Source organism: Lynx rufus, unplaced genomic scaffold (genome assembly GCF_022079265.1).
Source record: "Lynx rufus isolate CCGP_SWC_20201006 ecotype Redwood Valley unplaced genomic scaffold, mLynRuf1.p SCAF_3, whole genome shotgun sequence".
Taxonomy (NCBI): domain Eukaryota; kingdom Metazoa; phylum Chordata; class Mammalia; order Carnivora; family Felidae; genus Lynx; species Lynx rufus.
Genome location: NW_025814845.1, coordinates 106,715,283 through 106,738,019, shown reverse-complemented (window position 1 = coordinate 106,738,019; position 22,737 = coordinate 106,715,283). Strand labels below are relative to the sequence as shown.

The window sequence follows — 22,737 nt, the reverse complement described above, 5'->3', positions numbered from 1 at the left end:
ATGCTCAGCTTGAATAAGGCAGAAGTTAAATGAGTTGAATTGCTCTAAGTTACCTCTTCATATTTTTAAATTTGATGTTTCTTTTTTTTTTTTTTTCAACGTTTATTTATTTTTGGGACAGAGAGAGACAGAGCATGAACGGGGGAGGGGCAGAGAGAGAGGGAGACACAGAGTCGGAAACAGGCTCCAGGCTCTGAGCCATCAGCCCAGAGCCCGACGCGGGGCTCGAACTCACGGACCGCGAGATCGTGACCTGGCTGAAGTCGGACGCTTAACCGACTGCGCCACCCAGGCGCCCCAATTTGATGTTTCTTTTAAAATGAGAATATGCAAATAGGACTACAATACCTTCAGTTATGTGACTGGTGGAAAGTGAATTTCGTTCCAATCATTGTTCAGCTTTTTATTTTCTATCCCTACTTTAAGCATAATAGAATACATAAATTCTTTAATTAAAGATGTTGAAATATGGTCTCGATTTTAAGTAGAATAGAAGGCCATGCATTGGAAATTAGTGAATATGTTGGATAAAATATGGAGGGCCTTGGAGATAGTCAAATTTGGATTTCATGTGGTGTATTACAGATTCTTGAGTCAGGATTACATGATGAAATTAATATTTTATGAAGATTGATTTGATGATATTTTCAAAGTGAGGCTATTTGGCGACAGGAATATAAATTGTTGGAGGAGAAAGATTTTGAGATTTAGAGGCAAAGTTGCTTTGATTTCTGGTTGTAGTGTATTCTGTCTTTGTACCTTGGAGGAGTTAACCAACCTCACTTAGCTGTAGTTTCTTTAGGATTAAATGAGATAAGAATATATAGGGAACCTAGCACCATGCTTATTATTTTACTTTCTCAAATCTTCCCCTTCTTTCAGAGTAAAGTTAACTTCTTTCTAGAAAACTCACAATTCTTTTCACTTTCAACCTTTACCTTGTATAAGATTTAGGATTTAATAGAATGAACAAGTATTTGGAGGAGAACTAGTCTACTTATTAGACTAACAAATGATGAGAATTCTGAACAGTAAAAAAATGGTTTTTGGATCTTAATTGTTTTAATGGCCTTAATGAAATAGAACAAGGTAGAATAAAGTCTAATAAACTGTCACAAAGAATAAAGCAGTCTTCAGTGTTACAAAGAATAAAAGTCTTAAATCTTTCCCACAATTATAGCTCTTTGGTTTATTATGAAATGTTTTCAAACTAATCTGAGTATTTTTTTAATATTGACCAAATAAAATTATTTAATTATATTATTTCTGTAAGGTGGTTTTTATATGTTAGTTATAAATTGGCTTTATTCATTTTTAATTTTATTTTTATCAGGAAAATATATATGCATTGTTTCAAAATCGTATAGTACCACAAGCATTATAATGAAAAATACATTCTTGTTAATTATCTCATTTATTCACATAGTAAGTTTTCTATGTACTTTATACTCATTCTTGGCTAAATATTCTATCAAAGCTCTAAAATGACTCTCAATCTGGTCAACCACATGAGGTCATTGCCATTACATCCTTTTCTTAAAGAAATCCATTGGTGTCCTCCATCCTCTGCTTCAAACTGTTCACTAGGACTGATGCAAGCTCTCATTTTAAAACTTTAATTCACTAGGTCCTGCGATTTCCTTCTTGCCATTCCTATATTGAAGCCTGTCTTTTGCATCCCCATGAATGCTGCTTTCTTTCTTAACTCCCCCTCATTTTGATGGATACCACCAAATATCCATTTGATGGATTCATCAGCTTCCTGAAGATACATGGGATACATTTATTAAGATGTTGCTTATTTAGAAATATTTTTATCCTGCTTCAAAGGTATTTGATAGTTCCTTGAGTAATGAATCATAGGTTGGAAATGCAAGGTTTTAAATCACTTATTCTTAGAATGTTGACATTTGCCTTATATTATCTAGCCTTTGGATGTAGGGAAAAAATTCCTATGTCATTCAAAATTCCAATATTTTCTCTTTGACTCTTCTTTTCCCTCTGAAGACTTTTAGGATCATCTACCACCCCCACCACCACAATCAGTGTTCTAAAATTGCAGTGTGCACATTCAGTGAGAATCCCTTTTCATTCATCTTACTGGGAACACTTCAGTCTAGAAATTCATGTCCTTCGGTTCAAGGAATTTTCATTTGACGGTTTTATTCATTTTTTTCCTCTGTTCTTTTTTCTTGAACTTAATATGAGTTTCATATTGGACCTTACGGATTGATTACCTAATTTTTCTATCTTTTCTCCCTGATTTTCCATTCCTTCATTGATTTTCTCCTTTCTTGGAGGTTTCCTTAAATTTTCTTCTAACTAGCCATCTGTTGACTTTTTTCTTTTAATTAATTTATTTTGAGAGAGAGAGAGAGAGCGTGCATGAGCAAGCAGGGGAGGGGCAGGGAGAGAGGGAGAGAGAGAATCCCAAGCAGACTCCATGCTGTCAGCACAGAGCCTGGTGCAGGGCTCAAACTCAGGAACTGTGAGATCATGACCTGAGCTGAAACCAAGATTTGGACACATAACCAACTGATCCACCCAAGTGCCCCATCTGTTGAATATTTTAGTTATCATAAATTTTATTTTAAAGAGCCATTTCTTATTTTGTTTCTTTTTCTGTAGTAGCTTATTCTTATTTAATATATATCTTAGTTCAGTGTATTAAATATGTATCGTATAAGGTTTTCTTCTGCTATCTGCATTATCTGTGTTCTCTCTACATTCCTTTTGTTCTGTTTGCCCATCTGTCTTTCTTCAAATGCTTGGTGATCCTTTCTATCCATTGATATTTAATAGTAAGACACCAAAGTATTTGAGCAGCACATATACTAAAAATTGGAATACAGAGAAAATTAGGATGGCCCACATGCGGATCTGTGAAGCATTCCATATCGTTAAACACCAAACTCATAGATAGAGAACAGACTGGTGTTTTCCGGGGAGGGGGTAGGGGATGGAATGGGAGATGATGGTCAAAAGATACAAATTTCCAGTTATAAAAGAAATAAATCATAGGATGTAATGTACAACATGGTGATTATTGATAATAATACTGTATTGTATATTTGAAAGTTGCTAAGAGAATAGATCTTAAAAGTTTTCATGAGAAAAAATTATAGCTGTATGTGGTGATATATATTAACTAAATTTACTACAGTGAACATTTTGCAATGTAAAAAAATACCAAATCATTATGTTGTATACTTGAAACTAATACAGAGTTGTATATCAAATATGTTTCAGTTAAAAATAAATAAAGAGTAAGACCCCAGAAAGCAGATAGGAAGCTAAGTGTGTATAGGTGGGTTGGGATCTGCCAGACTTTATTATGTTTAGTCAGTAAGCTGGCTTTTTCCTTAGGCAGTCCCCATATATGAGAATCTTTCTTGAGCCAGTTTTCCCAAGGTAGGATTCATTAATCTTCTGCTGTGGGCTGAGTAGAAATGCACAAGTGTAAGTGTATTCCAAAGTTGAAGAAGGAGTCTGGAAGTAATGATGTTCAATATTCAAACTTTCACTCAATACCGTGGGTTTTGGTATGTCTTCTGATCCCCAACTTTAGTTGAAATGACCGCCCCTGCTGTGTAGTTATAGATACATAGATCTGTGGGTTGGATCTGTACCATTTAAGTGGAAGTTTCTATTTGGCAGTATAGTATATTTACTAGGAACACTGGCTCTGGACCTAGACTAAGTTCAAACTCCAGCTTCACCAGTAACTAGATAAATAACCCTGGGCATGTTGATTACTCTCTGTACTTCTGTTTCTTCATCTATAAGATAATTGTAATGATATAACCTATCTCCTATCTTTTATGTACTATAACTTTATATCCTATCTCATAAGTTAATGATGTAACCTATCTCACAGCATTGTTGAAGATATTGAGGATTATGTTTTCTTTAACATAAAGTACATAGCACAAAGAATGTTATTACAAGTTTTTGCTATTATCCTTGTTGTTACCATTATTACAAAGATGGAATTGGACCCAATTTTAGTAAGTTGACAGGATTCTTGCAAGATTTGGCTATAGAGCGTGTAGAAGCACTTTTATTAGAGTAAGAATAGTAGTAATACACCTTTTATGTTATAAAATTGTGAAAACCTATATATTTTGAAACTGATTATCTGAATCTGCTTTAGTGTAATTCCACTTGACTCCTAACACCAGTCTGACTTTACAGACCCAAGTGGTTGCTGGGGCTGCTAGACTGTTGAATGCATGTGAATCTTTTGTTTGCAAGGCTTTTTCTGACATGAGTGTTAGTGAAGCCTGGAAGTGAGCGTCAGAGAGACTTGTCTGAGGATTGGAATGCACACAGTCCTAAACAAAGCTTGCTTTTAAGAGATGAAGTTGGCATATGCCTTTCATGAGTTACTTGCTCTGCTTGACCCTGAGGATGCCATGGTAAAGCAAATGGCTCAACTAATAATGCTAGTAAAGTGCCATGTGCCCTATACCTCTTTGGGAGAGATAGGGACTGCTTCATCTTCTACCACCAATGCTTTAACTAAAGTGAAATAGAATGGGGGCGCCTGGGTGGCTCAGTTGGTTGGGTGACCAACTTCAGCTCAGGTCATGATCTCGCAGTTTGTGAGTTCGAGCCCTGCGTTGGGCTCTGTGCTGACAGCTCGGAGCCTGGAGCCTGCTTCGGATTCTACCTCTCTCTACCCTTCTCCTGCTCACACTCTGTGTCTCTCTGTCTTTCAATAATAAATAAACATTAAAAAAAATTTTTTAAGTGAAATAGAATGAATAACGTCATATATATAAATCATCACATTAAAATATGAGAGGACTGAATTCAATTAAAAGGCAGAGACTTGCAAATTTTGATTAAAAAGTAAGGCCCAGTAATATGTTATATTAGAAAATACCTAAAACAAAGGATAAATGAATTAGAACAAAGATTTCAAGGAAAGAAAGATGATTTATTTTAAATTTAAAATAAAGGTTTTAGCAGCGCCTGGGTAGCTCAGTAGGTTAAGCGTCCAACTCTTGATTTACGCTCAGGTTATGATCTCACAGTTGTGAAATCGAGCCCCACATTGGGCTCCACACTGGGTGTGGAGCCTGCTTCAGATTCTGTCTCTCTCCCTCTCTCTCTCTGTCATAAATAAATATAAAAAAGTAAAGGTTTTAGTGGAGCATATTATCAACTATAAACAAAAAAGAAAGGAGGAGTGAGTCTTACTATTATACTAGGTATGGTTTCATGGTAAAAAGCAGCAAACAGAACAAAGAGAGACTTTATATAATGAAAAATAGCACCATATTGAAAAAGATACATTAATAACCTTATGTGTAGTAAGTAATAGGATAGCTAAATATGTGGTGCAAAAGCTAGGAAATTTGATGAAAGGGTGATTTGATAAAATATAGTTATGATCATTATTTTGGGCCATCTGCATCTTATCTCCCTTCCATGTTTGGGTAATTCCCCAGATTATAGTTCTTTAAGAGAGAATCAACTAATCCTGTGGTGAAGTTTTAGGCATGTTTCTTGCTACAAAGCTTCAAACTTGATTTTCCAGCTCTCCCAGTAAGTCTGTGAACTTACCAATATCTTTTTTAATAAACCTTTTTTCTGCGTAAATTAGAGTTGGCTTCTACTACTGCAGCTAAGAACCCTGACTAAAATGGTAGTAGACCTTATCTCACTTCATTCAGAATGAAGCAGAGGGGCGCCTAAGTGGCTCAGTCCATTAAGTGTTTCACTTTGGCTCAGGTCATGATCTCATGGTCCATGAGTTCGAGCCCCGTGTCAGGCTTTATGCTGATGGCTCGGAGCCTGGAATCTGCTTGAGATTCTGTATCTCCCTCTCTCTCTGTCCCTTCCCCCACTTGCATTTCTCTCTCTCTCTCTCAAAAATAAATACACATTTTTTAAAAAGTTTAAAAAAATGAATGAAGCAGATATACCAAACAACAGCAACAACAATGTATCAGAACCTATTATAAAGTCATAATCAAATTGATATGATTTGGGTATAGAATAGGCCAATAGATCAAGGAGACATGATAATCCAAAAGTAAATCATTATATTTGCATATTTTAGTATGTTAAAGGGATAATTTTACTTCATCAGTTACTAATGGTATTCATACAACTGGCCATCATCTGAAAAAAAGTTAAATTGGACTCCTCTCTTACAACACATTCAGAAGTAAACTCCAGATGCATTAAGATATACTGGTTAAAAATATTAAAAGACAGGGGCGCCTGGGTGGCGCAGTCGGTTAAGCGTCCGACTTCAGCCAGGTCACGATCTCGCGGTCCGTGAGTTCGAGCCCCGCGTCAGGCTCTGGGCTGATGGCTCAGAGCCTGGAGCCTGTTTCCGATTCTGTGTCGCCCTCACTCTCTGCCCCTCCCCCGTTCATGCTCTGTCTCTCTCTGTCCCAAAAATAAATAAACGTTGAAAAAAAAAATTTAAAAAAAATAAAAAAAAATTAAAAAAAAAATATTAAAGACATAGCAATCTTTTGAGGAAATCTATGAAATTACATTAGCAATGTATTAATGAGGGAGATAGTCTTTATTAAAAAATGAATCCTGGAAGCTGAAAGATAAAGCCAAATTTAGCTGTATTAAAGTGAACATTTTTAGTGTAGTGAAAATTTCCTAAATAGTCAGTAGGCAGCAACAACCAAAAAAGTAGATTTGGAAAAATATTTGTAGCATACAGAACAATCTGAGCATTTATATTTTAATATTAAAAGAGTTCATATAAAGGAATAAGCAAATAACCCATCAGAAAAAAAAAATTGGCAGAAGATATGAAGAGGAAGTTCAAAGAGGACAATTCACATAGCTAACAAACTAAAAATGTGCTTAAGCTCTCCAGTATTCAGGGAAATACAAATTAATAGTGAAATGAAGTTCCATCCATCATACCAGGAAAAGAAAGAGCTTTGGGATGTATTGCTTGAGGTGATTTCTGTAAGATATTGAATGATAAAAGCAAGTGCAGAAAAGGGTGTATATTATGATCTTAATTTTTTTTAATGTTTATTTTGAGAGAGAGAGAGAAAGAGAGCAGAGAAAGAGGGGGAGAAAGAATCCCAAGCAGGTTCCATGCTGTCAGCACAGAGACCAACTTGTGGCTTGATCTCACAAACTGTGAGATCATGACCTAAAATGAAATCAGTGCTTAACTGACTGAGCCACCCAGGCACCCTATGATCTTAATTTTTATAACACAAAAAAATTATGTTTAAATACCTATGGACCGATGTATATGTACTTTGCATGCTTATCTATGTGTATACATGCATATATATGTGTATACAATTTTATGAACACAGAGAAAAATATTTAAAGATATACATTAGTAAATTAACATTAAATTGGGTAGAGAGTGGGAAAAGGGAGCCAAGCAAAAAAAGAAAATTTTTAGAAGACAATATAAATAGAAACAACAACTTATTCTTTAAGGATTTGCTTTAAAACATTGTCTTGTGATTATATAATGTAATGTGATACTGTAAAAAGTATAACATAATTAGAATCAGTATCTAGGCTCATTCTCAGCACTACAGCTCATTAGCCATATGGACTTAATCACATGCTTAATCTCTCTGGGTCTGTTGTTCTTTAAGATGGAAATAATGAAACCTACTTTACAAAACTTTTGTGCAGATCAAATGGAAAATACATATGAAAGTAACCAGAATAGTGTTTGTTCTATACTAGATGCTCACTAAATCTCCTATTTTCCTTCTTCCCTTTAAAGATATTTAACTTTCACAATGTGATTATTGACTTTTAGACTCTGTGTAGCAATGCAAGAAGCCACTCAATTAAGAGCACAAAAAACACATTTGGAAAAACAGACCAGAGAATTACAAGCAAAGTGCAATGAATTAGAAAATGAAAAATATGAAGCTATTGTAAGAGCCAGAAATAGCATGCAGCTCTTAGAAGAAGCTAACCTTCAAAAAAATCAGGTAAGAAAACTAGTAAACATGTTTACAAATAATATAATACTGAAAATTCCTCCATGTGACCTAATAATAAGGAAATCGGTAACTACAGAATAAACATATGAAAATAATATTGCTGTGCTCTGCATTGATAGACATACTGTATTCTTCATGGTAAGACTTAACCACAAAATATGATAAAATAGGGATGCCCGGCTGACTCAGTTGGAAGAGCATGAATTTGAACCCCATGTTGGGTGTAGAGATTGCTGAAATGAAATGAAATGAAATGATAAAATTTTTTTAAAAAGATGATAAAATGTCAACCCTCTCAAAACTTTTATATCAGACTTTATGTCTCCAATCCTTATGTGAATAATCTTCATCCCCTATAGTCTCATACTTTAAAAAAGCTATTATAGCACTTTACTACAATACACTATATTTTATTCGGTTGAATCAGATCAATCTTACTCATCTTGATTTCCCCTTCGTCACCTACATAATTACTCTAATAGAGCAGAAGCTTAGTTGACAGGAATTAAATTTAGCTGTAACGATTTATTAACTGGAACCTTCATGCCACTGTTCTTTTTTTAACCCTCTAACAATTGTGATTCCTGTGTATCACATATCATATTTTTTTGTTTTATCACTTCCATATAAATGGCGTATAGTTTATAGAAGTCACCAGGTGGATGGATTTGGTTTTGATGTTGTTGCCTCCTTTATGTAGAGATCATTAAATCATTACTTCATTTAACCAACATTTATTGAATACCTAACATTTGCATAATACTCTACTGGGAAATACAGGGAGTACACAGGAAATACTTTATTTATATTTCCTCTTAACATGATAGAAGTTTTCCAAGAAGGCTATTAAAACAAAACCAGTAAGGGGCGCCTGGGTGGCGCAGTCGGTTAAGCGTCCGACTTCAGCCAGGTCACGATCTCGCGGTCCGTGAGTTCTAGCCCCGAGTCGGGCTCTGGGCTGATGGCTCAGAGCCTGGAGCCTGTTTCCGATTCTGTGTCTCCCTCTCTCTCTGCCCCTCCCCCGTTCATGCTCTGTCTCTCTCTGTCCCAAAAATAAATTAAAAAACGTTGAAAAAAAAAATAAAAACAAAACCAGTGATATAAATCACATATTAAGAAGGTAATAAATAAAAAAGAAATAATACCCTTATTTAAACTGGGAATGCAAAATGCTTGTCATGCCTTTCTGCTAATAATCCCATCTGTGATTTGCATACTGTCTCTTAGGATGGTTGAAAGGCACAACATACACATAATATTCTTGGGAATTGCTCTTAACTCTAAGTTAGCTAGAACAGTTAAGAGCAGGACAAAATTACGTATCTTTCCCCTCTGAAGCCTAGTCATATGAGCATTGTTAACATCAGGTCACTAAAGATGAACATTTTTTGTAAACAACAATGGACAGAGAAGTAGTGACAATACTCATTGCCTATCCCTCAAATCTTCTCACTCAGGTCCAAAGTCAACAGACCCTTAAAGAGACTGGTTATGGCTGTATATTAAGCTCCCTCCTGACTCATTGTTTAATTGTTAGAGGAATCCCACCTTCAGTTTAAGCAACCTTCAGTTGCTTATTCCAAAGCCAGGGGTTCTCTCAACTGATCACACAAACAGACATGGAACACAGCGTGTTATAGTTCTCTTATGATGCTTCTCTATTTCCTCATTGTCTTATTTTCCCACACAAAGTGGTTACATCATAACAGCTGTTACTGCATTATTTACAATAACCAGAATATGGAAGCAGTCCAAGTGCCCATCCATGTATGAATGGATAAAGAAGATTTGGTGTTGTAAGAATAGCTAAAATCAACAACTCAGGCAACAACAGATGTTGGTGAGGATGCAGAGAAAGGGGAACACTTTTTTTACTGTTGGTGGGAATGCAAATTGGTACAGCTACTCAGGAAAGCAGTATGGAGGTTCCTCAAAAAATTCAAAATAGAACTACCCTACAACCCGGCAATTGCATTATTAAGTATATATCCAAAGGATACAAAAATGCTGATTTGAAGGGACACATGCACCCCAATGTTTATAGCAGTGCTATCAATAATTTATAGCAGTGCTATCAATAATAGCCAAATTATGAAAAGAGCCCAAATGTCCGTCAACTGATGAATGGATAAGGAAGAGGTGGTATATATATACAACGGAGTATTACTTGGCAATCAAAAGGAATGAAATCCATTTGCAATGACATGGATGGAACTAGAGTGTATTATACTAAGTGAAATAAGTCAGTCAAAGACAGACAGATAGGATATGATTTCACTCATGTGGTATTTAAGAAACAACAGATGAACATAGGAGAAGGGAAAGAAAAATAAGATTAAAACAGGGAGGCAAATCATAAGAAACTCTTTAATACAGAAAAACAGGGTGCTGGAGGGTTGTTGGGTGGGGGATGGGCTGCATGGGTGATGGGCATTAAGGAGGGCACTTGTTGGGATGAGCACTGAGTGTTATATGAAAGTGATGAATCACTAAATTCTGAAACCACTACTACACTATATGTTAACTAACTTGAATTTAAGTTAAAAAAAGAATGGATGGGCTGTATATATATACAATGGAACATTAATCAGCCATAAAAAGAACAAATTCTTAGCATTTGTAACAACACAGATGGATCTAGAAGGTATAATACTAGTGAAATAAGTCAGAGGAAAGACAATACCATATGATTTCACTCATGTGGAATTTAAAAAACAAAATGATTAAAAAAAGAAACAGACTCTTAAATATGGAGAACAAACTGGTGGTTGAGAGAGGGCAGGTGGGTAGGGAGATGGAGCAAATAGGTAAAGGGGATTAAAAGTACACTTAATGGTGAACACTGAGTAATGTATAGAACTGTTGAATCATTCTATTGTGCACCTGAAGCTAATATAACACCTTATTGTTAATTCTACCTAAAAAAAAACAAAAACAAAAACAAAAAACCAGCTGTACCTCTTACTAGCTTACCTATTTAAACAGCAGGAAATTTATTAAACAATTGAAAAAAAACAGGTGGGAATGTGTATAGAATCTTTGGAAAATAGTACAGTCAAAACACAGGGCCACTTATTATATGATGATAAAAAAAAAAAGATTCAATCATGCCTAGAATTGGAGCACTTCCAGGCTCAGAAAGATATTTGGTCTAGAGGTATAAATTTGGGAGTTATCAGCATATAAATGATATTTAAAACCATGATACTGAATTAAACCATAAAAGGATAGATGGAAATGAAGGATTAAGGACTTAAGTCTTGGGTAATCAATTTTTTTTTTATTTCAGTATAGTTAACATACAGTGTGATATTAGTTTCAGGTGTGCAACATAGTGATTCAGCGATTCCAGATATTACCAGTGCTCATCGCAAGTGCACTTCTTAATCCCTATAGCCTATTTCACCCATCCCTCCACCCATCTCCCCTCTGATGGATAGTGCAATTTTTAAAGAGGTTTAGAAGAAGAGGAAGAAACAGCAATGCAGACTGAAAAGGAGTGATCAGTGAGTTAGGAGGAAAACCCATACTGTGGTGTTCTAAAAGCTGAATAAAGAAAATAAAACAAAGAAAAGAGAGTAATCAGTTATCTCAAGTGCTGCTGACAGATCAGATAAGATAGTTACTCAGAATTGACTCACAGGTTATTAATATGGAGACAATGGATGGTTGAAAGCCTGATTGGAGTTGGTGTAAGAAAAAGTATTGGAGATGAGCAAGTGCAGAATTTAGAGTTTTACTCCAGAGAGAAGCAGAGAAATGGGAGTGTGACAACAGAACTAGGATTATAAGAATATTTTTTAATTGGGAGATGAAAATGATTGGATAGATAGAAACATCAAGGAATGAGGTGACAAGGGACATAATTTGAATAATATCAAATAATGGAAAGAAGGGGAAGTCCAAGAGATTTTTTTCCAAGACTTTAATACCTAGACTTGATGACTTATTTTGTATAGGGAGTAAAGGAAAAGGAAAATTGAAAAATAACTCTAAGATTTCTAGGGGTTAGAAGAGTGATGGCCCTGGCCGAAATAAATACCAGAGGAAAATAATAAATTTTTAGGATAAAGCCAGGTGAGAAGGTGAGGGAAAATAACAGATTAGGCAAGATTCCAAGTGGAGATGTCCCAGAAGTTTAGCATAAGATGTTTGCTTTCCACAAAGTGATTATTGGATAGATTTTTAACCATTTATTATGTTACCTTTATTAATAATGGTGTGATCTATAATGACATTGTGATTATTTTTTTGAAGGCTCTACTTGAGGAGAAGCAAAAAGAAGAAGATATAGAGAAAATGAAAGAAACAGTGTCTCGGCTTGTGCAAGATGTTACCCTAAGAACCAGGAAGGAAGTAAGTAGTTTTTAAACTTCAAAAGTATTTAAAATTCAAAAGTTTACAGAATTTCACAACTTACAACTAAATATTACCTAAGTTTTTGCCTGATGGACATAACTAATTAACTATCAGCTAATTGCATCAATTGTGCTAAATTTCAAATAAAAATTATCTCAGGAAAGCAGTCCCTACCATTGTAGCTAGTATGGGCCTGGGTGGGAGTAGAAGAATTTGGGGGGGAGGGGGTGTTAGGCTAGGAATATAGTGAAGATTAACACACCTGAAGTGTAAAATTAAAAGGAAGCCTCAGAAAGAAACTTAGAATGCATAAGAAGTTAAGAGGAAAAAAACCTGTTGGCTTGCAGTATCTTAGAGCAGCTTAAGACTGGAGAAATCTGGTGTGACCTCTTATTTTACTGGTAAAGAAACTGAAGCTTCCAAGAGATTATTGACTCCCTCAAAGTTACATACTAATTAAAGCCAGAACTTACACCTGTACCTTCTCCTGCTGTACTAAGCCCAGCATTATTTTGATCACATAATGCTGGCACGTATACAATTTGTGAATTATGTTGTTATTTTCAAGTCTGTTATCAAGACTAAATCTGATTTTTTGTGTTAATTAATGAGTTGTTTGTTGGTTTGTATTGTAAGGCTTATGGAAGTTGAAATTGTCTGAGCAATGTAGGTTTACGTTCATATAAAGAGACAAGGATGACCTATATCTAGTTGCCTTTTCTCTGGTATGGGTATGGATCAGTTCATAGTTGGGGTGGTAAAGTTCGAAAGTATAACATGAATTGTGGAGGAAGAAACGACAAAAACCCATTTTAAAAATGAAAAAAAAAAAAAACATTTTTAAAACCAAAATACTTAGGTTGCTTAGGGTTCCGCCTCTATGAAGTAGCAGAACTAGATGTAAATACAAGTCTGTTGATTCTTGAGCTCTACCCTCAATCACTGTGAATAATTGTTTCCCATTAATTGTATATTTTTTTTATTTTTAGAAACTTTCAAACCCATAAAAAGGTTAAACGTTGTTCAGTGAACACTTATTTACCCTTTAGCCAGATAATTCTTAATGTCTTGCCACACACACTCCATCTGTCTTTATATACATACGCACTCTTTTTGCCAGACATTTGGACATGGACTGCAGACATCATGACACTTCACTCCTAAATATCTTGGCATTTTTTCTCCCTGAGAAAGGACATTTTACTACACAATCATACTGCTATTACCATACCTTAAAAAAAAAATCAGTATTATTTTTAATCTACACTCATATTTTCCTAAAATATCCTTTACAGCTTTTTTTGGTTTTGGGTTTTTTTGTTTTGTTTTTTAAAGTTTATTTATTTATTATGAGAGCAAGAGAATGCAAACAGGGAAGGGGCAGAGAGAGAGGGGGAGAGAGAGCCCCAAGCAGGCCCCACGCTGTATGTGGAGCCCAATGCGGGCTATGGCTTTTTGTTTTTTTAAATTCAGGATCCAACCCAAATTTATATATCATTGCATTTGACTACTATGTCTCTGTAGTCTCCCTCAATGTAACCCAGTCCTCTGTCTTCCTCTGTGTATGACAAAGAATCCTGTGTAGAATCCAGAATATTCCACATATGGATTCTTGTAATCATTTCTTTTTGATTCGATTCAGATCATTTCTGGCAGAGTGATAATGTGTATCTTCCACTTCATCACGTCAGGAAGCTATAATGTCAGGTTGTGCATTAGTTGAAGCTAAGCTTGACGACATGGTTATGGTGGTAAGACCAGAACTCTCCATTTGTAAACTTTATAAATAACTGGGGGAGATACTTGAAGACTGTACAGTTATGCTCTCTACCAAAAGTTATCATCCAGTGGTCTTAGCATCCATTAATAATCTTTGCCTGAAGTAAATGTTACAAGCAGTGATTACAAATGATTATATCATTTTTATACATTTATTAGCTGTCAGTTTTCGGTAGACTTTTCTCCTTTTTTAATATCGCTATGGTTCGTTGGTCTTCTTTAGTTTTTTGTTATAACCTACCATCGGGTTTTTTTTTATTCTCATAATGTCTCTGCAGCTTTTTTGCATAAGTGATGTTCCTCTCTCATCTTGTACTTTCCCTACCTCAGACAGGGAGTCAGCCACTTTTCCAGCATGCTTTGGTTATAATTTTTTTATTTGATATTTTTGTCAGAGACACGAATTAGCAAAACTATTGTTTTTTCATTTTTACTATAATATTTACATTAAAATGATTTCCTGTGTATCCATAAAGTCTGTCTATGAAAATAGTTAACAAAAAGGAATGAAAACTAATACTCTTTTCCTTTAAAATGAGCTCCTATAGGGTAGTTGGATGCACTGTATATTCCTCCACTGGATAAAATAAAGGTGCTAACTCTTTTCTTACCGGTATTTTCTGTGGGCATTATTATTTCTCTCCTAGATAGACTGAAGTAGACTTGTTTTAAAAAGTCTCATCAGTTAAATAAAGCTAATGTGCTTGCTTTTCTCCCAAGCAACTAAGTGGTAGAGTTTTCATTCCTATAGAGTCTCTGTATAAGGTTTCTTGCTGCAAAAGTATTTTTTAGAAATCTGTTACTTTATCACAGGCTGAAATTAGGTGATTTCCTAAGATAAAATCTCTATTTGAAGCAGAATCCAAACTAAAACCGGGTTTGTTGATTTTTTTTTTATTACTAATTTACATACCCTTTCTGTAGGAATCCTTGTCCTATTCTTGGGGTTAAGAATATTATATCTTTGGCCATAGTTTGAATTATTTTTTATAATATGAAATTTATTGTCAAATTGGTTTCCATACAACACCCAGTGCCCATCCCAACAGGTGCTCTCCTCTATACCCATCACCCACTCTCCCCTCTCTCCCACCCCCCATCAACCCTCAGTTTGTTCTCAGTTTTTAAGAGTCTCTTATGTTTTGGCTCCCTCCCTCTCTAACCTCTTTTTTTTTTTCCCTTCCCATCCCCATGGTCTTCTGTTAAGTTTCTCAGGACCCACATAAGAGTGAAACCATATGGTATCTGTCTTTCTCTCTATGACTTATTTCACTTAGCATCACACTCTCCAGTTCCATCCATGTTGCTACAAAAAGCGATATTTCATTCTTTCTCATTGCCACGTAGTATTCCATTGTGTATATAAACCACAATTTCTTTATCCATTCATCAGTTGATGGACATTTAGGCTCTTTCCATAATTTGGCTATTGTTGAAAGTGCTATAAACATTGGGATACAAGTGCCCCATGCATCAGCACTCCTGTATCCCTTGGGTAAATTCCTAGCAGTGCTATTGCTGGGTCGTCGGGTAGATCTATTTTTAATTTTTTGAGGAACCTCCACACTGTTTTCCACGGTGGCTGCACCAGTTCGCATTCCCACCAACAGTGCAAGAGGGTTCCTGTTTCTCCACATCCTCACCAGCATCTATACTCTCCTGATTGGTTCATTTTAGCCACTGTGACTGGCGTGAGGTGATATCTGAGTGTGGTTTTGATTTGTATTTCCCTGATGAGGAGTGACGTTGAGCATCTTCTCATGTGCCTGTTGGCCATCTGGATGTCTTCTTTAGAGAGGTGTCTGTTCATGTTTTCTACCCATTTCTTCACTGGATTATTTGTTTTTCGGGTGTGGAGTTTGGTGAGCTCTTTATAGATTTTGGATACTAGCCCTTTGTCTCACATGTCATTTGCAAATATCTTTTCCCATTCCGTTGGTTGCCTTGTAGTTTTGTTGATTGTTTCCTTTGCAGTGCAGAAACTTTTTATCTTGATGAGGTCCCAATAGTTCATTTTTGCTTTTAATTCCCTTGCCTTTGGGGATATGTCAAGTAAGAAATTTCTGTGGCTGAGGTCAGAGAGGTCTTTTCCTGCTTTCTTCTCTAGGGTTTTGATGGTTTCATGTCTCACATTCAGGTCCTTGATCCATTTTGAGTTTATGTTTGTGAATGGTGTAAGAAAGTGGTCTAGTTTCATCCTTCTGCATGTTGCTGTCCAGTTCTCTCAGCACCATTTGTTAAAGAGACTGTCTTTTTTCCATTGGATATTCTTTCCTGTGTTGTCAAAGATTAGTTGGCCATACTTTTGTGGGTCTAATTCTGGGGTTTCTATTCTATTCCATTGTCTGTGTGTCTGTTTTTGTGCCAATACCATGCTGTCTTGATGATTACAGCTTTGTGGTAGAGGCTAAAAGTCTCGGATTGTGATGCCTCCTGCTTTGGTCTTCTTCTTCAAAATTACTTTGGCTGTTTGGGGTCTTTTGTGGTTCCGTACAAATTTTAGGATTGCTTGTTCTAGCTTCGAGAAGAATACTGGTGCAATTTTGATTGGGATTGCATTGAATGTGTAGATAGCTTTGGGTAGTATTGACATTTTAACAATATTTATTCTTCCAATCCATGAGCACAGAATGTTTTTCCATTTCTGTATATCTTCTTCAGTTTCCTTCATAAGCTTTCTACAGTTTTCAGCATACAGATCTTTTACATCGTTGGTTAGGTTTATTCCTAGGTATTTTATGCTTCTTGGTGCAATTGTGAATGGGATCAGTTTCTTTATTTGTCTTTCTGTTGCTTCATTATTAGTGTATAAGAATGCAACTGATTTCTGTACATTGATTTTGTATCCTGCGACTTTGCTGAATTCATGTATCAGTTCTAGCAGACTTTCGGTGGAGTCTATCGGATTTTCCATGTATAGTATCATGTCATCTGCAAAAAATGAAAGCTTGACTTCATCTTCGCCAGTTTTGATGCCTTTGATTTCCTTTTGTTGTCTGATTGCTGATGCTAGCACTTCCAATACAATGTTAAACCACAGCGGTGAGAGTAGACATCCCGGTCATGTTCCTGATCTCAGGGAAAAAGTTCTCAGTTTTTCCCCATTGAGGATGATATTAGCTGTGGGCTTTTCATAAATGGCTTTTATGATGTTTAAGTATGTTCCTTCTATCCCGACTTTCTCGAGGGTTTTTATTAAGAAAGGATGCTGAATTTTGTCAAATGCTTTTTCTGCATCGATTGACAGGATCATATGGTTCTTTTCTTTTATTAATGTGATGTATCACATTGATTGATTTGCGAATGTTGAACCAGCCCTGCATCCCAGGAATGAATCCCACTTGATCATGGTGAATAATTCTTTTTATATGCTGTTGAATTCGATTTGCTACTATCTTATTGAGAATTTTTGCATCCATATTCATCAGGGATATTGGCCTATAGTTCTCTTTTTTTGCTGGGTCTCTGTCTGGTTTGGGAATCAAAGTAATGCTGGCTTCATAGAATGAGTCTGGAAGTTTTCCTTCCCTTTCTATTTTTTGGAACAGCTTGAGAAGGATAGTTATTATCTCTGCTTTAAATGTCTGGTAAAATTCCCCTGGGAAGCCATCTGGTCCTGAACTCTTATTTGTTGGGAGATTTTTGATAACTGATTCAATTTCTTTGCTGGTTATGGGTCTGTTCAAGTTTTCTATTTCTTCCTGTTTGAGTTTTGGAAGTGTATGGGTACTTAGGACTTTGTCCATTTCTTCCAGGTTGTCCAGTTTGTTGGCATATAATTTTTCATAGTATTCCTTGATAATTGCTTGCATTTCTGAGGGATTGGTTGTAATAATTCCATTTTCATTCATGATTTTATCTATTTGGGTCATCTCCCTTTTCTTTCTGAGAAGCGTGGCTGAGGTTTATCGATTTTGTTTATTTTTTCAAAACGCCAACTCTTGGTTTCATTGATCTGCTCTACAGGTTTTTTAGATTCTATATTGTTTATTTCTGCTCTGATCTTTATTATTTCTCTTTTTCTGCTGGGTTTGGGGTGACTTTGCTGTTCTGCTTCTATTTCCTTTAGGTGTGCTGTTAAGTTCTGTATTTGGGATTTTTCTTGTTTCTTGAGATAGGCCTGGATTGCAATGTATTTTCCTCTCAGGACTGCCTTCGCTGCGTCCCAAAGCGTTTGGATTGTTGTATTTTCATTTTCGTTTGTTTCCATATATTTTTTAATTTCTTCTCTAATTGCCTGGTTGACCCACTCATTCTTTAGTAGGGTGTTCTTTAACCTCCATGCTTTTGGAGGTTTTCCAGACTTTTTCCTGTGGTTGATTTCAAGCTTCATAGCACTGTGGTCTGAAAGTATGCATAGTATGATCTCAATTCTTGTATACTTATGAAGGGCTTTTTTGTGACCTAGTATGTGATCTATCTTGGAGAAGGTTCCATGTGCACTCAAGAAGAAAGTATATTCTGTTGCTTTGGGATACAGAGTTCTAAATATATCTGTCAAGTCCATCTGATCCAATGTATCATTCAGGGCCCTTGTTTCTTTATTGATCCTGTGTCTAGATGATCTATCCATTGTTGTAAGTGGAGTATTAAAGTCCCCTGCAATTATCACATTCTTATCTAAGGTTGCTTATGTTTGTGAGTAATTGTTTTTGTATATTTGGGAGCTCCTGTATTTGGCGCATAGATTTTATAATTGTTAGCTCTTCCTGATGGATAGACCTGTAATTATTATATAATGCCCTTCTTCATCTCTTGTTACAGCCTTTAATTTAAAGTCTAGTTTGTCTGATATAAGTATGGCTACTCCAGCTTTCTTTTGAGTTCCAGTGGCATGATAAATAGTTCTCCATCCCCTCACTTTCAATCTGAAGGTGTCCTCAGGTCTAAAATGAGTCTCTCATAGACAGCAAGTAGATGGGTCTTGTTTTTTATCCATTCTGATACCCTATGTCTTTTGGTTGGCGCATTTAGTCCATTTATATTCAGTGTTATTATAGAAAGATATGGGTTTAGAGTCATTGTGATGTCTGTAAGTTTCATGCTTGTAGTGATGTCTCTGGTACTTTGTGGTCCTTGCAACATTTCACTCACAGAGTCCCCCTTTGGATCTCCTGTAGGGTTGGTTTAGTGGTGATGAATTCCTTCAGTTTTTGTTTGGGAAGACCTTTATCTCTCCTATTCTAAATGACAGACTTGCTGGATAAAGGATTCTCAGCTGCATATTTTTTCTGTTCATCACATTGAATATTTCCTGCCATTCCTTTCTAGCCTGCCAAGTTTCAGTAGATAGATCCATCACTAGTCTTATCAGTCTCCATTTATATGTTAGAACGTGTTTATGCCTAGCTGCTTTCAGAATTTTCTCTTTATTGTATTTTGCCAGTTTGACTGTGATATGTCATGCAGAAGATCGATTCAAGTTATGTCTGAAGGGAGTTCTCTGTGCCTCTTGGATTTCAATGCCTTTTTCCTTCCCCAGATCAGGGAAGTTCTCATCTATGATTTTTTCAAGTACACCTTCAGCCCCTTTCTCTCTCTTCCTCTTCTGGAATTCCTATTATATGGATATTGGTCCGTTTCATTGCATCACTTCATTCTCTAATTCTCCCCTCATACTCCTGGATTTTTTTTATTTCTTTTTCTCAGCTTCCTCTTATTCCATAATTTTATCTTCTAATTCACCTATTCTCTCCTCTGCCTCTTCAATCCAAGGTGTGGTTGCCTCCATTTTATTTTGCACCTCATTTATAGCATTTTTTAGCTCCTCCTGACTCTTTCTTAGTCCCTCGATCTCTCTGCTTGCTGCAGAGATTCTCTGCTGTCCTCTATACCTTTTTCAAGCCCAGTGATTAATTTTATGACTATTATTTTAAATTCATGTTCCGTTATATTGCTTAAATCGTTTTTGATCAATTTGTTAGCTACTTCCTGGAGTTTCTTTTGAGGAGAATTCTTCCGTTTTGTCATTTGGATAGTCCCTGGAGTGGCAGGGAACTGCAGGGCACTTCCCCTGTGCTGTCTGGAGTAACTTGTATTGGTGGGTGGGGCGTCAGGCAGTCCCTATGTCTTCCCCCAGCCCCGCGCTGGGGCCACAGTCAGACTGGTGTGTACCTTCTCTTCCCCTCTCCCAGGGGCAGGACTCACTGTGGAGTGGTGTGGCCCCTGTCTGGGCTACTTGCACACTGCCAGGCTTGTGGTGCTGCTTCTGTGGGATTTGGCATATTAGCCAGGGTGGATCCGCAAGGTGCACAGGGGCAGGAGGGGCAGGCTTACCTTGCTTTGCTGTCGGTGGTCCCCTGCGGGAGGGGCCCTGCAGCACCTGGAGGGAGGCAGGCAGACCCGTTGGAGAGATGGATCCACAGAAGCACAGAGCTGGGTGTTTGCACGGTGCAAGCAAGTTCGGTGACAGAAACTGGTTCCCTTTGGGGTTTCAGCTGGGGGATGGGTGAGGGAGATGGCCCTGGCCAGCGCCTGTGTTCCCTGCGAGCTGAGCTCTGTCTTCCGGGGCTCAACACCTCTCCCTCCTGGTGTCCTCTCACCCTCCCGCTTTCCGAGCAGAGCTGTTGACTTATAACATTCCAGATGTTAAGTCCTGCTGGCTGTCAGAACTCAGGCAGTCCGGCCCCTCCGCTTTTACAAGCCAGACTTGGGGGCTCTGCCTTGCTGGGCGGACTGCCCCTCTGCCACCCGGCTCCCTCCCACCAGTCCCTGTAGCGCGCACTGCCTCTCTGCCCTTCCTACCCTCTTCCATGAGCTTCTTGTCTACACTTAGCTCTGAAGAGTCCGTTTTGCTAGTCTTCTGGCAGTTTTCTGGGTTATTTAGGGAGATTTGGGTGGAATCTAAGTGATCAGCAGGACATGGTGAGCCCAGTGTCGTCCTCCTCCGCCATCTTCTCCCAACCAAAAAATCATAGTTTGAAATATTTTTGATGGCATATCTTCAAAATATTTAATAAATTTTGTGACTTTCAGTGATAAAAATGTTTTCTCAAAGTACTCACCATCTGAAAAGTCCTCTAATTTTTTTCCTAATCCTAAAATAAATTCGCATTGATTTTAAAGTTGATAGAAGTTGTCTTTTGCACAAGTCCTTAAATAATCTTAGTATAATTTTTCAAAGATATTATGATCTCTATATTCAATTTAAACCTTTTTACAAACATGAATATTCAACTGCTTCTCTACCTAGTAGTCCCACTAGGCATCAGAAGCCCGACATTTCTAAAACAAACTCCCTCTCTTACTCCCTTATCTTCCCTTCCTTGTGGATTCCATTTGATTTCCTAGCATCCAGCCTTTCTGTAGTATTCCAACTATTCACTCAAGAATTAATTATTGAGAAATAGCTATTGAGGGGTGTGTGGGTGGCTCAGTCAGTTCAGTGCCAGCCTCTTGATTTCAGCTCAGGTCATGATCCCAGGGTCGTGAGATCCATCCTCATATCGGGATCTGTGCTAAGCGTGGGGCTTGCTTAAGATTCTCTCTCTTTCTCCTTCCCCTTCCCCCGCTCACATGCTATCTATCTCTCTCTAAAAAATAAAAAAATAAAAATAAAATAATTTAAAAGAAGTAATTATTGAGCACTAACTGTGTGCCAAGCACTTTGCTGGGTCCCTGCTTTCTCCAAGTCCCACACTATTGCCAAGTTGATTTTTTAAAGTAAACTTTATTGTTACTATTATTAAAAAGTAATACATGTTCATTATGAAAAGAAATGTAAGAGAAAGAAATGTAAAAGAAAATTAAAATCATAATTCCAGTACCCAGAGATAAGCACTATTTTTAGTATTGTCCTTTGAATTTTCATTTAATTGCAAATTATCAAAGAAATGTTGTAACCATCTGTGAAACAAAAAATTCTGGAGACCTATACATGAATCTTTGAATAATGTTAAGCCTGGAAGATAGAATAATGAGGAATCTTTCACTTTCTACATATTGTAATTCTGCAGGTGTGGAATTTCAAGAGTAGGTATTTTTGTAAACAAACTATAATAAGATTTTATACAACATTTAATATGTATTTCCTTATACTTTTAAAACATTTTTAATGTTTTTGATTGAAAATTTTCACCTGTATTGGTAATTGTCCCATTATTATAATTTAATATGTCCTCCAAATATGTAGAATTAATTTGTTGAATTGGGGATAACTTACATCTAATGACTTAAGTGGTATCTTTTTTTTAACTAAAGTAAATATAATGAATAAATTATCACATATTTATGTTCTGGCTATAAAACTGAACAAAATATGACAATAGCTTATTTCTTTAAAACGCAGAAAAAGCTATTGCTCGGATCTCTCTCAAGTAAAACTTAATTTGTGAAAAAAAATTATTTGATACTGGTTTTGATTTTGATTTTCTGTTTATTTTAAGTCATGGCTTAAAGTTGGTGATCAAAATTATATTCATCCTGTTAGGCAGTATTTGTACTATCATTGTCCTTTTCTATTTCTGTCTCTTGTTAATTTGTCTTACTATTTAGTTTATAGATATCCTTACTATCCATAAACTATAAAAGAAAATGTTTACATAAAGAAAGTGAGGTTGGGTAAGAGGGGATTTTAGTTCCCTTACAGACTTCTGAACCCCAACCACATTAAACTACCTCCAGAAACATG

At 36.5% G+C, this 22,737-nt stretch overlaps 1 protein-coding gene across 5 annotated transcripts in view; it reads left to right on the top strand.

Moving 5' to 3' along the window:
- SCLT1 (sodium channel and clathrin linker 1) overlaps window positions 1–22,737 on the top strand; it is a 220,230-nt gene that overhangs the window by 114,112 nt on the left and 83,381 nt on the right. For all 5 annotated transcript variants that reach the window (XR_006964243.1, XM_047090653.1, XM_047090652.1 and 2 more), the window contains 2 exons: window positions 7,781–7,958; window positions 12,228–12,326. Coding sequence is in view for 4 of the 5 variants with exons in the window: in XM_047090653.1 (XP_046946609.1) it covers window positions 7,781–7,958; window positions 12,228–12,326 (277 nt within the window). In the remaining variant the exon portion in view is untranslated. The remainder of the gene's footprint in view (window positions 1–7,780; window positions 7,959–12,227; window positions 12,327–22,737) is intronic.